At 47.0% G+C, this 15,124-nt stretch overlaps 2 protein-coding genes across 2 annotated transcripts in view; both read left to right on the forward strand.

Annotated features, from left to right (window-relative positions):
- LOC307079759 (uncharacterized protein) overlaps positions 1 to 15,080 on the forward strand; it is a gene marked incomplete at its 3' end in the record, with an annotated part of 32,575 nt that extends 17,495 nt beyond the window's left edge. The window contains exons 10-11 of the mRNA XM_079742266.1: positions 7,025 to 7,136; positions 15,067 to 15,080. Coding sequence (XP_079598392.1) covers positions 7,025 to 7,136; positions 15,067 to 15,080 — 126 coding nt within the window. The remainder of the gene's footprint in view (positions 1 to 7,024; positions 7,137 to 15,066) is intronic.
- The window catches only part of LOC307079159 (uncharacterized protein), a 221,323-nt gene that overhangs the window by 188,290 nt on the left and 17,909 nt on the right, over positions 1 to 15,124 (forward strand). The gene's annotated exons all lie outside the window — the stretch shown is intronic.

Genomic DNA, 15,124 nt, shown 5'->3' on the forward strand with positions numbered 1-15,124 from the left:
AAACACATTGAAATTGTGTGTATAAACTTTTCGGATGCACATTTTACAGGCTTCACTGAATCTTCTCTTCACTTCATCCAAGACTTTGTGTTTTATCTGACGCCACCACTGGAAGTCTGTCTTAGAGGGCTTGGAAGGTCAGGAAAAACAAAGGAAAAGTCACTAATCACTCATCACCTTTTCAGGGGAGTTCCAATGTACCAGAGCGATGCTGTTTAGGGGTTTTAACTGAAGCTTGTAGATGAAAACGTCCTGAAACTAAAGGCGTTGGGTATGTTTGGTGTATTGAGCTCACAGGAGTCCCAGCGTTCTGCTCTCAGCGCTTTATTAAAACATACCTGGACACGACGCTCGGTGCTCATGAGTGATGTGATGATGAGAGTTGATCAGGAGCCCGTCCTCTGGCCGGGTCACAAGGGGCTCCGGGGGGGAGGTCAGAGGTCAGAGCCCGTCCTCTGGCCGGGTCACTTGGGGCTCCAGGTCGGAGGTCAGAGGTCAGAGCCCGTCCTCTGGCCGGGTCACAAGGGGCTCCAGGGGGGAGGTCAGAGGTCAGGGCCCGTCCTCTGGCCTGGTCACATGGGGCTCCAGGTGGCAGGTCAGAGGTCAGAGCCCGTCCTCTGGCCGGGTCACATGGGGCTCCAGGTGGGAGGTCAGAGGTCAGAGCCCGTCCTCTGGCCGGGTCACATGGGGCTCCAGGTGAGAGGTCAGAGGTCAGAGCCTGTCCTCTGGCCGGGTCAAATGGGGCTACAGGTGGGAGGTCAGAGGTCAGGGCCGTCCTCTGGCCGGGTCACATGGGGCTCCAGGTGGGAGGTCAGAGGTCAGAGCCCGTCCTCTGGCCGGGTCACATGGGGCTCTAGGTGGGAGGTCAGAGGTCAGAACATGTCCTTCCTGTATCTGTGGATCAGCTCTGAGACGTCCTCCTTATACACCTTCACCCAGCCGTCCGCCTTCATGTGGTACAGTACACACACACACACACACACACACACACACACACACATACACACTCACACACACACACACACACACACACACACACACACACACACACACACACACACACACAAATACACTCACACGGGCGGGATCTGAAGACCGCACAAACATGCATATAAATAAAAAAAAAGATATATTTATATATATATATATTTATATACACATATATAAACATATGTGTAGAGAGAGAGACACACACAAACACATTTATCCACGCATACAGACTCATCCATACACATCCTCTCATAAATAGTAAATCCTGCACATGAATACAAAATATAGGAATAAAAAGGAGCACACTGTCATGATCCGCCCCTGGTTTTCCCATTCACCTGCCTGCCACCCTGATCACTCCCAATTAACCCAACCACCTTCATCTGTGTTTCCCCTATATCAGTCCTTTCCTCCCAAACATTCCCTGTCAGATTGTCTCTTGTGTTTCACAGTGCTTTCCCGCGATTCGAATCCTGACCTACCACCTATCCTGCCTGCTCTCTGATCCTCGCCTGTCTGACTATCCTGCCTGCTCTCTGATCCTCGCCTGTCTGACTATCCTGCCTGCTCCTGACCCCCGCCTGTCTGACTATCCAGCCTGCTCCTGATCCCCGCCTGTCTGACTATCCTGCCTGCTCCTGATCCCCGCCTGTCTGACTATTCTGCCGGTTCCTGATCCCCGCCTGTCTGACTATCCTGCCTGCCGATCCTGAATCCGAATAAACGATTGACACTGTTCCACGCTCTTCGCCCGTCTGTGCACTTGGGTTCAGCCAAACGCTCACGTTACACACACTGCAATCTGAGGAATTCATGGGTGAAAAATACAGGAACCCCTTTAATGTAACAATTTACAAATATACATATCTATAAAAACATGGTAAAAGCATGCAAGAAGTATTAAAAACACACAGGGAAAAATAAGTGCTCATTCACACATTCAAAAACCATTCACACATTCATACCATCCTTTCACATAAAAGAAGCCTCCATTGTAATAAATGGGGGAGTGAAAGAGGTGGAAGGCCTCAGTAAAATAATGATGCACAGGAAGCACACAGTAAAGATAAAAACATGCAACATATTAAAACACACAGTGGACCCGACGCCATGCAGGGAACCCCCAAGGAGGAGAGGGGGGGCTTCTAATATCTGTAATATTCTAATATTCTGGAGTGTGGGATTGTTGTGTTGTGTGCGTGTGAATGCGTGGTTCAGTTTGGAGTGTGTGTAATGTTATGTGTCAATGTGCTGATGAGGGGTATGATGCGTGTGTGTGGCTGACCCCCCTGATCGTCTCCGCTCCTGATGTCAGGGGTCCCCTCAGGGAACCTGTTGGGGAAGACCACCTGACTCAGGGATCCAGGCCCTCCTAGTGGGGGCCCCCCTCAGCAGGCCTGTGGACGGGTGGGTTAAGGTGAGACGGAGTGGGTGACCAGGGGTTAAGGTGAGACGGAGTGGGTGACGAGGGGTTAAGGTGAGACGGAGTGGGTGACCAGGGGTTAAGGTGAGACGGAGTGGGTGACGAGGGGTTAAGGTGAGACGGAATGGGTGACGAGGGGTTAAGGTGAGACGGAGTGGGTGACGAGGGGTTAAGGTGAGACGGAGTGGGTGACGAGGGGTTAAGGTGAGACGGAGTGGGTGACGAGGGGTTAAGGTGAGACGGAGTGGGTGACCAGGGGTTAAGGTGAGACGGAGTGGGTGACGAGGGGTTAAGGTGAGACGGAGTGGGTGACCAGGGGTTAAGGTGAGACGGAGTGGGTGACGAGGGGTTAAGGTGAGACGGAGTGGGTGACCAGGGGTTAAGGTTAGGGCAGGGGCGGGCCGCGCCCGGCCATGGAAGGTTTCTGATCATTTAAGTGACCGGTTGTAATGGTGGACGGGGGGTGGGGATGAAACTAAGGCCCCTCTGCAGCAGCTGAGTCTCCGTTCCTGACAGATGGAAGACGGTGGATAGGTTCAGAATGTTAGATTCCTGGGGACGGGGGGGTCCCTGTTGGGACGGAGACCCCGCCCGAAGTCTAACTGAGTCAGCCGATGTTGTAGTATGTGTTATGCGGTGTCTGCTGTCCAATGTATGTGGTCGTGAGTTGTGTGGAATTCAGAGTGGTGTATTTCAAAAGGTGAGTTGTATTATGTAGTGATGAATGCATTAAGTCGTGTTAATAGGGTCTGATGTGGTGCAGCTAAATGATGTGAGAAATGAATGATGGCGACATAGATGGTGGCCTGCGGGTTTGTCCGTCGTCGACTCCACCAGGTTGTCCCTATGGTTGATGCCCAGAGCGACCACCACAATCTTTGTGTGTGAATTGGGAGGATTTTCATCTAAGATCTGTGTGATGTGTTGGTATTTGGCACTGGGATAACTGTCAATGTGGACGTCTGTGTGTGTGTGGGGAGGCATCCGACTCAAGTTTGAGTCACCGATGATCACTATGGGATTGATGGATCAAATAGTCCAATCCCTTACTTTATGCCCTGTAGGATCGTGTCTGGTCATTTTGAATACCGTCTTGTTCGGTCGAGGCTTCGGGTCGGTGGTTACACTCGGCCGTCGGCGCTCGGGAGTGATGGTGAGGGGACTTAACGTGGCCGAATTAAGGGCGTGGTGGAGTCTAAGCTGCACAGTGCGCTGTGAGGGTGTGCTCGTGGACTGGACGGACAGCGGAGGAGGCTTGGTGTTGTTAGAGGCTGCTTCAGATTGGGATTGCTTTGTGGGACATTTCCCTTTGCTTTGACCCATCATCATGGTGTTCTGTTCAGCCACCCAGAGGTGGCTGAACAGAACACCATGATGATGATGGACTCTGCTCATGTGTTCCCCTGTCTCCCCCTCCCTGATGGGGGGGTGCTGGTGGTGATGGGGGGATGACTGCTTGGTGGTGAACTGCTCGTATCGTTTTAAAGTATGTCTTGGTGTTGTGGGTGAGTGGAGGTAGGGGGTGTGTGTTGGGGGCTGGTTGTCTGTGTGTGTGTGTGTGTGTGTGTGTGTGTGTGTGTGTGTCTGTGTGTGTGTGTGTGTGTGTGTGTCCGTGTGTGTGTGTGTGTGTGTGTGTGTGTGTGTGTGTGTGTGTGTGTGTGTGTGTGTGTGTGTGTGTGTGTGTGTGTGTGTGTGTCCGTGTCTCCACTAGAGTGGGAACGGGGCTCATATCTAGATCCCTGGTGGAACATAGTGACCAACAAGAATAGAAAGCCAAGAGCAAAATAAAAAGGGATAAAAACAATCCGATGAATCAAAGCAGAAGAGAACAGTGGATCTGGTGATAAAAAGAGGTTAAACCAGGGGGGTAGAAGTGGGCTGCCCCCCAGCAATGGGGGGTGGTGAGTGGAAGGTCCTTAGTATGGATTGGTGAGTCTCTGCCTCCGTTTGTGTCCCCCAGGTGGTGATAGTCCGGGGGCCCTTTTCCTGAGGCCTGCCGGGGGTCAGTGGGGGCCCGTGATTGGCTTCTCCAACCAACAGGGAAGAGTTTTTCTGTGGTTCTGCTGTGTTCTGGAGGTCTCCTGGGAGCTGGTTCACATGCCCAACTTAAAACACCCCAGGTAAGAGCTTACCAAAGAATACTAAAAGGAATAAAAAGATAAAAACATTAAAGCTAGGGTGGGTAATTTTGGAGAAAACAGCCGTTGAGATTCCGTAGTGTTCTCTCTGGTCCCTCCCTGCCATGCTCTACCTGCTGAAGCTCCTCCCTCCCAACGTCAGTTATGCGCGTTCATGTGAATTCAGTTACATTGATAGGAAGACGAAACACCATGTCAGATTTCGAGGTAATTAAACATTAGTGCTGATAACTACATAAGTACATATTGAGCTGCATCAACATCAAAACAGGTCAAGCACAACAGTGATTGGACAATAAAGAAAAACATCTGAACTAAAAATATGATTATATATTTGTTAAAATGACACAGAAATCCAGATTACACACAAGGGAACCGTCACTTTAAAGCGATCACGAAACTTAGCAAAGCTGCTGCTAGCTTGCAACAACGTCATAACAATACATGGAATATCATATGCTACACTTCCCTCGCTGTGCTTATCTTGGCAGTTGTGTCAAAGTAGCTTTTACACAAACGTGACTCTGACATTATCCACAGTTGTGTTGAGGCCTAGGCGACGTGTGAGCACAATCTCTGTATTATTCCGACAGGTTAGTGTGACCATAACTAACACATAAAACGGACCAGAAAAGAACCATGGGCCGATGCAAGACATCCTACGGAACCGTATTGAAACGGTTACATTACAGAACCGTAATGTAACAGTTATCGTGGCTCTGCCTAGTAAAAAACCATACCAGCCGACACTTTACATATTCTTTACAATATACCATGGAGAGATAACACTATTCCTTACCTGTCTATAAGAAATGTAGCCATCTCAGCATCCGATTTTACGTTTCTCAGGTCACGTAACTCTCTCCATCGCTCATAAGCCACGCCGATGTTTACTCTGGTTTTATTTCGAGTTCCCTCCGCCTCCCTTTTAGTAGCTGTCCTTTCAACAAGTGTCTTTCCTCTTTTTTTCGCTGTCTTAGCGGTGTTAGTTGTTGGTATCGGGGAATGGGAAATTTAGGGGCCGTTGATGAAGACATTGCTATTCATTTGTTGTCGCCGTAGTAGTGCAAAACTGTCAGACTGCTAGGCTCGTGAACGCTCACGCAGGGACGCACCAACGTCGTTACCAAGGTGAACGGACAGTCCCACAGCCAATAAGAACGGAGAATCAGAGCCTCGCTCTGATCGGTCAAAGTGTACATGAGCGGTGGCAATTTTTGGGGGCGGCACACAGAGGCAGGGGAGAGCAAAGTAATGGGCAGATATTCTCAGAGCACTCACCTACATATAGCTGACTGGCTATTATGACAGTTTTGCAAAATACAGTAAAAAAAATTACCCACCCTAGCTTTAAACAGCTCGGCCCGGCGAAGGTATTTGTTCGGTGGTCACTTAGCTTGACAAGCTTCTTTAAAAAGGAATAAAATGAATAAAAGTGATAAAAACCCTAATGGCGTAAAAGGATTGGCCTTTGAAAAACTAGGGATGATAAAATAAATAAAAAAGGTAAAAAGAGAGGTACCTGACGTTTCGTTGTACAACAACTTCTTCAGAGGCTAGGTAAGGTAACTCGCAGGTAAGGGTAAGGGTTAGGTTCAGGGTGAGGGTCAGGATGAGGGTGAGGGTCAGGGTGAGGGTCAGGGTGAGGGTGAGGTTTAGGGTCAGGGTGAGGGTGAGGGTCAGGGTCAGGGTGAGGATTAGGGATAGAGGATCAGTCCCTTCACCCCATCTGGTGGTACAAGTGAAGATAGGCACGGGCATAAGCAACTAAAGATGGACCTGTAGCTTTTGCAACCTTAAAACAAAAAAACTATAATCAAAAGAAATACATGTGATAATTTATGCAAATGTAAATAAAATAAAGACGATAAGGGGAGACTTTTTTTGCATCTAAAACAGTTATTGGAGGGGGTGAGTGAGGATGAGAATGAATTTGGGCAGTAAAGGTGAACAGTTTTGGTTGTTTATTATTTAAATCAGTGCTAATATCACTCTGCTTGTTGTTTTCAGGAGCAGGTTCTGCTAGTCGGGAGAGTGGTGGAGGAACCAAAGGTACAGGCGCCCTCTGGTGGACGACGGGGGGGCTGGCGCTGTCCCAGTGAGAGGCCATTAGGCCCAGTGACCAAAGGGGGGGGGGGGGGGGGTCGAGGGCGGGCATCCTGATATGGGTGAGTTACTAGTAATTGCTGTTGTATAAATGGGTTGGTGAGGACTGAGGTCCGCTATGGTGGTTGGTGTTGGTGGAGGACCAGCAGTGGGTGTAATCTAGTGGATCTCTAGCGGTCTAGTGGACACTCTTAACGCATTCATCAACTCGCGTGCGACACGCTCCCTACTGATTCTAAACTGGTTGGGAGAAAGTGAAAGAAAAGTCTGAATGGAGCTAGATGACGTAAGGGCACGGACCCGTGAAAACAAGGCGCGTAAAACGCCTCAAAACGCACCTGGGCCGACGGACGTGTTCCGCGCGCAGCACATGACGGATGAAGCAGACTCGGAGAACGCGGTAAAAGCAGCGACCTCGTCAGAAGAGACTCACGTCCAGGCCCAGCGGGAGGGCCAGCTCCGGAGTCCTGGTCCCCAAGGTGTAGTGGCTGGGTCGGCGAGGCTCCGGGCCCCCCACCGGGGGGCCATAGGGGCTGGAGTCAGGTCTATAGCAGGGCCGGCGGTAGCCAGGGGCAAGGGTGGCCTCAGCCCACCCAAATGTGCGCCCTGGTACACACACACACACACACACACACACACACACACACACACACACACACACACACACACACACACACACAATGCATTGACCAGTGGCGTCACTATGCTGTTTTATTCTGATGTTATTTAATAGCCCCGCATATTATTTTTGGTTCAAAATAAATAAATAAATAAATATATATTTGTATCTATGTGTTGTGTGTATAGATATTGTGTGTAAATCTGTATGTGTGTATCTGTGGTGTGTGCGTGCATATGGTGTGAATCTATATGGTGTATTGGTGTATGTCTGTATGGTGTGTGTGTGTGTGTGTGTGTGTGTGTGTACTGTACCACATGAAGGCGGATGGCTGGGTGAAGGTGTGTAAGGAGGACGCCTCAGAGCTGATCCACAGATACAGGAAGGACAAGTTCTGACCTCTGACCTCCCACCTGGAGCCCCATGTGACATGTGTGTGTGTGTGTGTGTGTGTGTGTGTGTGTGTGTTAACGTGTGTGGTGGTGTGCGATGACTCCAGTTTAACCAGTTAATGAGTCTCTCTGGTCTCTTTGATGAAGGCTTCCTTCCCACTCCTCAAAGGGCCGTTCAGGATGCTGCCAAGTTACGGTTGCTATGGAGACGGTATCTCCTAGACAGGGTCGTGGGAAGTGGGGGTGCTTAGGGTGCTGCAGCCCCCCCCCTGGCGGCCCCTGGCTGTAACTGCAAGTGAGAAAGCTTTCTGAACAAATCAGCACTTTTTTTTTTGAGTATAATTTTATCATACATGATTTTTCATTAAATTATTGACATCCACCCTTTTCATGATATTTATCATATCATCATTTCATTTTATTTAGAACATTGTCTGTGTAGGCTGACGTAGGCTATGACGCACAACGCAGAACAATGCTATGCGCTGCAGGAAAGTTCAAAAAGTCAAGCTTGTTACAAGAGCAACATGTCGCAGAAAAGATGTATATCATATTTTTTTGGCCCGAAGAAGGCAAGACTTCATCAAAACACCAGCCGGTCATCCGATTCCCTGTCAGCAGCCCGCTGTCTCCCCAGCACCCCTGAGGAAGAGAGTTCATGTTCACAGACGCTATTGCTGCAAGACGGCGCCGGCAACAATGGTGCTATTGCTAGCCCGCGCCCTCCGGTCGAGCCTAACATCGACTGCGCCGGCCACAATGACGCTAACCCCCCTCCGGTCGATCCTAATATCTTGGCTTTGGCTAACGTGCAACTGCCGGCAGTCGTAACAACTAGTTATTCTGTTGGTGAAGAGCCCTGCCAGCCAAAGGAGTTTCACTTCCCAGTCAGGCGATCGGCATTTGAGAACTTTAGCAGGTCATTTAAGGTTGGTTGTTTTGGCCAGTGGACGTGGCTACACTACGTGAGGGAAACCGACACGCGTTATGCTTCGTGTGCTGCTCTGCAATAGAGAAAAAGCTTGTCAGGGCAGACGGGATAATTAATGCTGGCAACTTCATTAAAGGAGGGTTTGGCAATTGGCAAAAGGCAGGTGAAAAGTTTTGGGAGCATGAAAAATCTCGTTTCCATACAGAAGCCACAAGCAAGCTGGCGGCATTGAAAAGGACCCCAATTAATGTGCTTATGTCACAAGCAGTAGGTAAGGAGCATATGACCGCAGAGTTCTGGACAGACTGGTTGGCAAAAAAAGAGCAATGACGGACGGTTCACTTGACGGAGAAACCGTCACTTTCCTCATATCAGACAACTCGTAACTCTGGATGAAAATGAAGGCTTTCTTATATTGTCACTTTCCTTTGTAAACCTTTAGAAATAACCTCCTGAATCCTTGTTATAACGCTGTGTATAATCCCGGACCTATCGGCATGTTGTTAGTGTGTGAAATTCAGCACAGTATCAGCCGAGTTGACTCTAATTTCCACATTGTTTACTTGCTAACGTTTGTGAATAACAGTGGCTAGTTGGCAGAGTTAGTCTTTTTACACACCAGTAATGGATGTTGCGCAGCATTTATTATGTCGTCATTTTATACTCTCTCTCAGCAACCCCCCCCCTCGGACTGACTTCCCGCGTCCCTGCTCCCAGAGCTTGCAGAGAGCAGATGTTCTCGTGTGGAAACATCGCCCTCTGCTGTCCACATTTTCTCACTACACACACAGGGACTTAAGATCACACGTGACTTCCTTTTCACCAACTTGACATCAAACAGTAGTAACACACACACACACGCACACACACACACACACACACACACACACACACACACACACACAGTAAGGTGAATTGAATGAAGACTTTCTTCGTTTTGAAGTATGAATCTTAATCAGTCATATCAGACTCATGCCTTTAATTAAAATGAGGGAGGTCATTTAAGATCGAATACAGAGCTGGAATAGACTCTCACTGTTACCAAGGTGACCAGAGGGCGCCGAACCTGCGTTGAGTTTTACTAATTAGCTCACCTGCCGCAGCTCGCACAGCAAGTGTTTTTCTTAATTTGTTAATTGGTTGCATCTGGTGCGTTTCACTTAAGAGGGAACCGAACAGTACGTTGGTGTCCTCCACTGTTTGGCAGTGTAGTGTCTCCCAAACGCGGTATGTTGTTGTGTTCCCAGAAACCAGAATGTGTGTGTAATGTTCTGTTGAGCTTTGTTGTGACTTATTTGTCATCTCTTCCTGTTTCACAGGTTAAACACTTTTTGAAGTAAAGAGGAGCATCTCATCTGGACCTGATGTGAGTAGAAGTGTGTAGCAAAGCACAACTGCGTTGAGTTGTATGTTGAATATAAATCACTGATAATGTGTGAAGGAAATCGGGGATTGTGGTGGTTTAAATCTCATTTCAAATTTAAATAATGATTCTACCTGAAAGTAACATTTTAGAGACTATACATTCAAACTTGTTAAAGTAAGAGGAAAATCACTCTTGACTAATGACAGTCAAATAATTTGTATAACTTATATTAAAAAGATGGATTATTTAATTATCTTAATCATTATTTAAATGTTGGATTATCCCAAAAGCCCTGACTTTATACTGTCATTAATTTATCTGATTTAATGGAGATGGTAGATGTTGAACTGTGGGACAGTGGCCAAGTTTGGGGATAATAATGAGTAAACTGTTCGTTCCTTCAAAGGTCTATCATGGATATTTACCTGCAGTTCTGTGAGTATCCCAACTTAAACATGAAGATGGACTGCGAACTGTAAGTCATTAGTATCTTATTACTCTTGGGCACATTGATGTATTTTGGCTGCCTGGTGAGTTAACCCTTTAGCTGAAGGTTGATCTGAGGAGTAAGGATGTTTATTTGGATCATGGGTTACTTAGGCGTTTGGTTTATGTTGGTTGTAATGGTTTGTTAAAATGGTTACAGGTACTAAGTTATTGTTGTAAGCCGAGGTAATGGTTTGGGTTCTGATGTCTTCAGTCTTCTTTCCAGCTACTCTCCTGAGCTCTGCATCTTCATCACATGAGTGTTGGTTTACTGATGAGGGTGTGGTCTGAGAGAGCAGAGGTGCATACTGGGATACAGAGCTGTCTGAAGTCTACAGGTCTGTAGACACGCCCCCTCAGGGGAAACCGAGTGTTTGAGAAACTGTCGTGGCGTTAGTTCCATGAACTAGAATGTTCTTTAAGATGGTGACAGGGATTCAGAAGGAGAAACACCAGGGGGAGATGAGGGGGCTCCTCATCTCAACGACTAAAACACAACTTCAGTCTGACACAGAACCATGGAACACATTCAACAGTCCCCTCCAGGCATCGTGACTCCTCAGGAACAGTTTCATTTCCAAGAAGGTCTTATTCGGGGCCATTCCAAGATGGATCCTGCTCCTCAAGAGCCACCCCCCTCCACTGGGTGGTCTTCTGAACAGATGACCTCCTTCCTGTCCTCATGCTGACTGAAGCTGCACCGTTTGCATCTGTGAAGGCCCCTCATTCAGGAAACCACTGGACTACAAAGACATGACTTCAGAGACGTTGAATCAACCTGGGACACATTTTGGAGGCACCAAGCATAATCCATCACCAATGTGGGACGCCACTGAAGAATGTTGTACATAATTTACGTCTCTGGAGACAATGATTGATCTGTTCTGGGTGTCCTGGCAGGAGAGCTGGGGTGGATGATGGAATGTTATTCAGCATGAGGTTTTTACCCTGCATGAGTGTTTGGCCTTTTATGGCTCAGTGGCGTGTGTGTGTGTGTGGGTTTGACATGAGATGGATGATATTTGAGCATCGTGTGTGTGTGTGTGTGTGTGTGTGTGTGTGTGTGTGTGTGTGTGTGTGTGTGTGTGTGTGTGTGTGTGTGTGTGTGTGTGTGTGTGTGTGTGTATCCCTCCCACTCACACCTGGCATGTGGTTCTATGTGTGTGTCCTGGGTTCTACTCGTGTGTCTCCATGCGGTTCTATGTGTGTGTCCTGGGTTCTACTCGTGTGTCTCCATGCGGTTCTATGTGTGTGTCCTGGGTTCTACTTGTGTGTCTCCTGCTTGCTTTGACAGTGATAACGTTCATACGGGGGTCTATGTGGTTGGCTTGGGATATTGGAATGGTCAACTAAATCATACCTGATGGACGGCCACACGTTTGCTTGAGGCCTGCATTAGACATGAAGAGCCCGGAGCGACTCTCCGGAGCGATATCCAACACACTGGGCAGGAAGGAGAGGATCCAAATCAAGTGTAAAAGGATGTGAGCGGCGTGTTCAGATCAGTGGCTTCAAACTAGGACTACACCAATCAGGATCAATGGAGGATGGACACCTAAAGGCATTCCACAAGGAGAGTCTGAAGTTGGAAAGGGACCTCAATGGATATTCAAGATGACCTTCAGACCTGTAGTGAGGCGGCTCTTCCTACCTGGCTGGATTGATGGAGAGCCCGGTGGATCTTGTCTGGCTCCACGTTGCACGTCTTCTCAGGCTGAACTGTATTTGTTTTGTACAGGACTAGCTGAACGATTGGTTCCCTTAAATCAGAACCAATCTGGGAACTCCAAGTAGTGCACTCTTCAAGCTGAAGTTGTACTCTTCAGCTGAGGAGGTAAGGAAACCTTCACTGGGGCTTCACGGTGTATGGAGGAGAACGTTTCAAAGTGTTCCATGGTACTCTGATGAAGACCGTTGTGTTTCACTGGCTGAGAGGAAGAACCCTCACATCTTCCTCTTAGCCTTTCTCCTCTGAGAATCCTGGCGGCATATTGAAGGATATTCCAGCTCATGTAACTGATGTCACGACAGATTCTCAAACACTTGGTTTCTCCTGAGGGGCGTGTCCATAGAACTGAAGACTTCAGACAGCACTGTATCCCAGCATGCATCTCTGCTCACTCAGACCACACCCTCATGAGTAGGATGCAACACTCTAGCGATGGAGATGTAGAGTTTTATAAGTAACGAGGGAGCAGACAAAGGTTATTAGAACACAATGGCATGTCAAGTCTGTAAATCTTTAATCCATGAAGATGGTTGGATAGTTCAGGAATTGGGCTTCATTTTATTATGGGCAGTCCTTTCGCTCAAATGCCCACTTCTCACTGGACCTGTACATGTGTTTGCTGGATGGCATGATATGCTGTTGGTGATGAGGCGGTCAGGGTGACGTTGCAGGGCTATGGTCGGCTCTCTGAGCTCAACGTTTAGATTTACTCTGTATGGTTTGTACCCTGAAAAATCTAGATAATTGTTGATTGTAAAATGTAGACAAGGTTTTGTATTGAATGATTCCATTGTTTTTAGGCAAGGATCTGAGGTTTAAAGTTGTTGTGGGTAGTACATGGTAGTTCTTCGTATGTTTTTGAGTGATATAACTTCTACACACTGGGTGCATAATAATATAAAGGTACACTGAATAGTATTAATGACCAACAGCAACAAACAGATCACATCAAGGTAAGTCTGTTGGCTGTGTTTTAATGAAGACCATGGCTGGACTTCAGGGTCTTCCTCCGTTCAGCTCAAGGTGAGGCGCTGGTTCTGTTTTTTCTTTGGTTGGTTCCGGCCGGAATGTTCGGATTCCAGTCGGACGGTTTGAGCTTCCCGCCGTGGAAGGTTCTGAGTGCGGTCACTTGATTTAGCCTCAATGGTTAGCATAGAACGTTGTAGTCTTGACAACCATAGGAACCCACCTGGCAGTTAGTTGGACGTGAATCCCCTGAGGGTATCTGGCGGAACGTTCTGGATTTTATTTGCGTAACCTCGAGCCGTTGCCAATGGAAGCTATTTTTCAGTCGGTTTCCATTGGGAATTGTTGCCCCTTATCTTAAACAACTTAAATTTGATATTAAATATATACTGACACGTACATATGTTAATTTTCGACGGTTGCGCTGTACTTTTAACCACGTTGTTGGGACTCTCGCTGCCTACAAAACAGCGTTCTTTCTGACCATCAGTGAAGGCTGAAAATCATTTCAAGGTGGAAGACGATTTGGCATTTCTTCAACGGAACCCTGCACCTGAATATGGCTGACGATATTTGATTTAATATCGATATTGCTTAGTGTTCTTTGTTACTTCAGCTTTTGTACGTTCTAAATATCTGGTGTCATTAATTGCCACAGAAGTTAAACCCTACCCAATAGAATGACTTTAAACAATGACTTTGGCACTGAGTTACCAACCGGATAATATCAAAGCTAACATAATGGCCGTCTTTCCCACATGTTACAGTAGAAGAAACTCTAGAACTGTACAAGGTCAAAAAGGTAACATTAAACAGTTTAAAAACATAACCTGTTTGCCACCTCAAGTGAATTAACCTCTCCTATCCCAGTCAGATCCGTGTGTGTGTGTGTGTAGGTGTGTGTGTGAGCTTGGCTGACAATCCCTTTCTCCTCCATGTCGCGGTTCATGGACTTAAGAGAGTCCAGGCCAAAGTTCCTTTCCCCCAATTCTTCTCAACCATGGCCGAGATATCCCCCACTACGAGTCTTTACTTGTGGAGACGTCAGACGCAGTCTTTATGATTCATAATATCATCCAAGGTGCACATAGCTTTTGGCCTTGATATTATATATAATATTATATGAATACCCATGTATAATATAATTATATTTTATTATATAGATATAGAGCTCCAGGAGTCCGCAAACGGCAACAACCCCTTCTCCTCCATGCGGTGGTTCAGTCTGACAGCTCATTGGTCAATGGGCAGCATCTCATTTGCATTAAAGCTGCAGACACCAGAAACAGTGCATTCTGAAGTGACTGAAACAGAGGGGAATACTAGTAGGAGAATTATTTTTTCCTAAAAGCTATTTCAGGCAAACCGCTTCAAAAACACGTTTTCTGGAAGTCAAATACTTTGTTTACTTGTTGGGAAAACACCGCCAGAGACCAGGAGAACCACAACACCAACTGTACAGACTGCCACAACACCGGCCTCCATCTTGTCTCCTGACGTCAAAAGAGTGTACTAAAGTGAGATCATCATTGTGTTGTGTACTAAAGTGAGATCATCATTGTGTTGTGTACTAAAGTGAGATCATCATTGTGTTGTGTACTAAAGTGAGATCATCATCGTGTTGTGTACTAAAGTGAGATCATCATTGTGTTGTGTTGTGTACTAAAGTGAGATCATCATTTTGTTGTGTTGTGTACTAAAGTGAGATCATCATTGTGTTGTGTTGTGTACTAAAGTGAGATCATCATTGTGTTGTGTACTAAAGTGAGATCATCGTTGTGTTGTGTACTAAAGTGAGATCATTGTTGTGTTGTGTTGTGTACTAAAGTGAGATCATCATTGTGTTGTGTACTAAAGTGAGATCATTGTTGTGTTGTATTGTGTACTAAAGTGAGGTTATCATTGTGTTGTGTTCCCTAGGTGGAGCAGGGTGAAGAGACAACACCGTCACCAGCGTCATGACACCTAAACTGCCAAT

The sequence above is a fragment of the Pollachius pollachius genome (genome assembly GCF_949987615.1).
Source record: "Pollachius pollachius genome assembly, chromosome: 8".
NCBI lineage: Eukaryota > Metazoa > Chordata > Actinopteri > Gadiformes > Gadidae > Pollachius > Pollachius pollachius.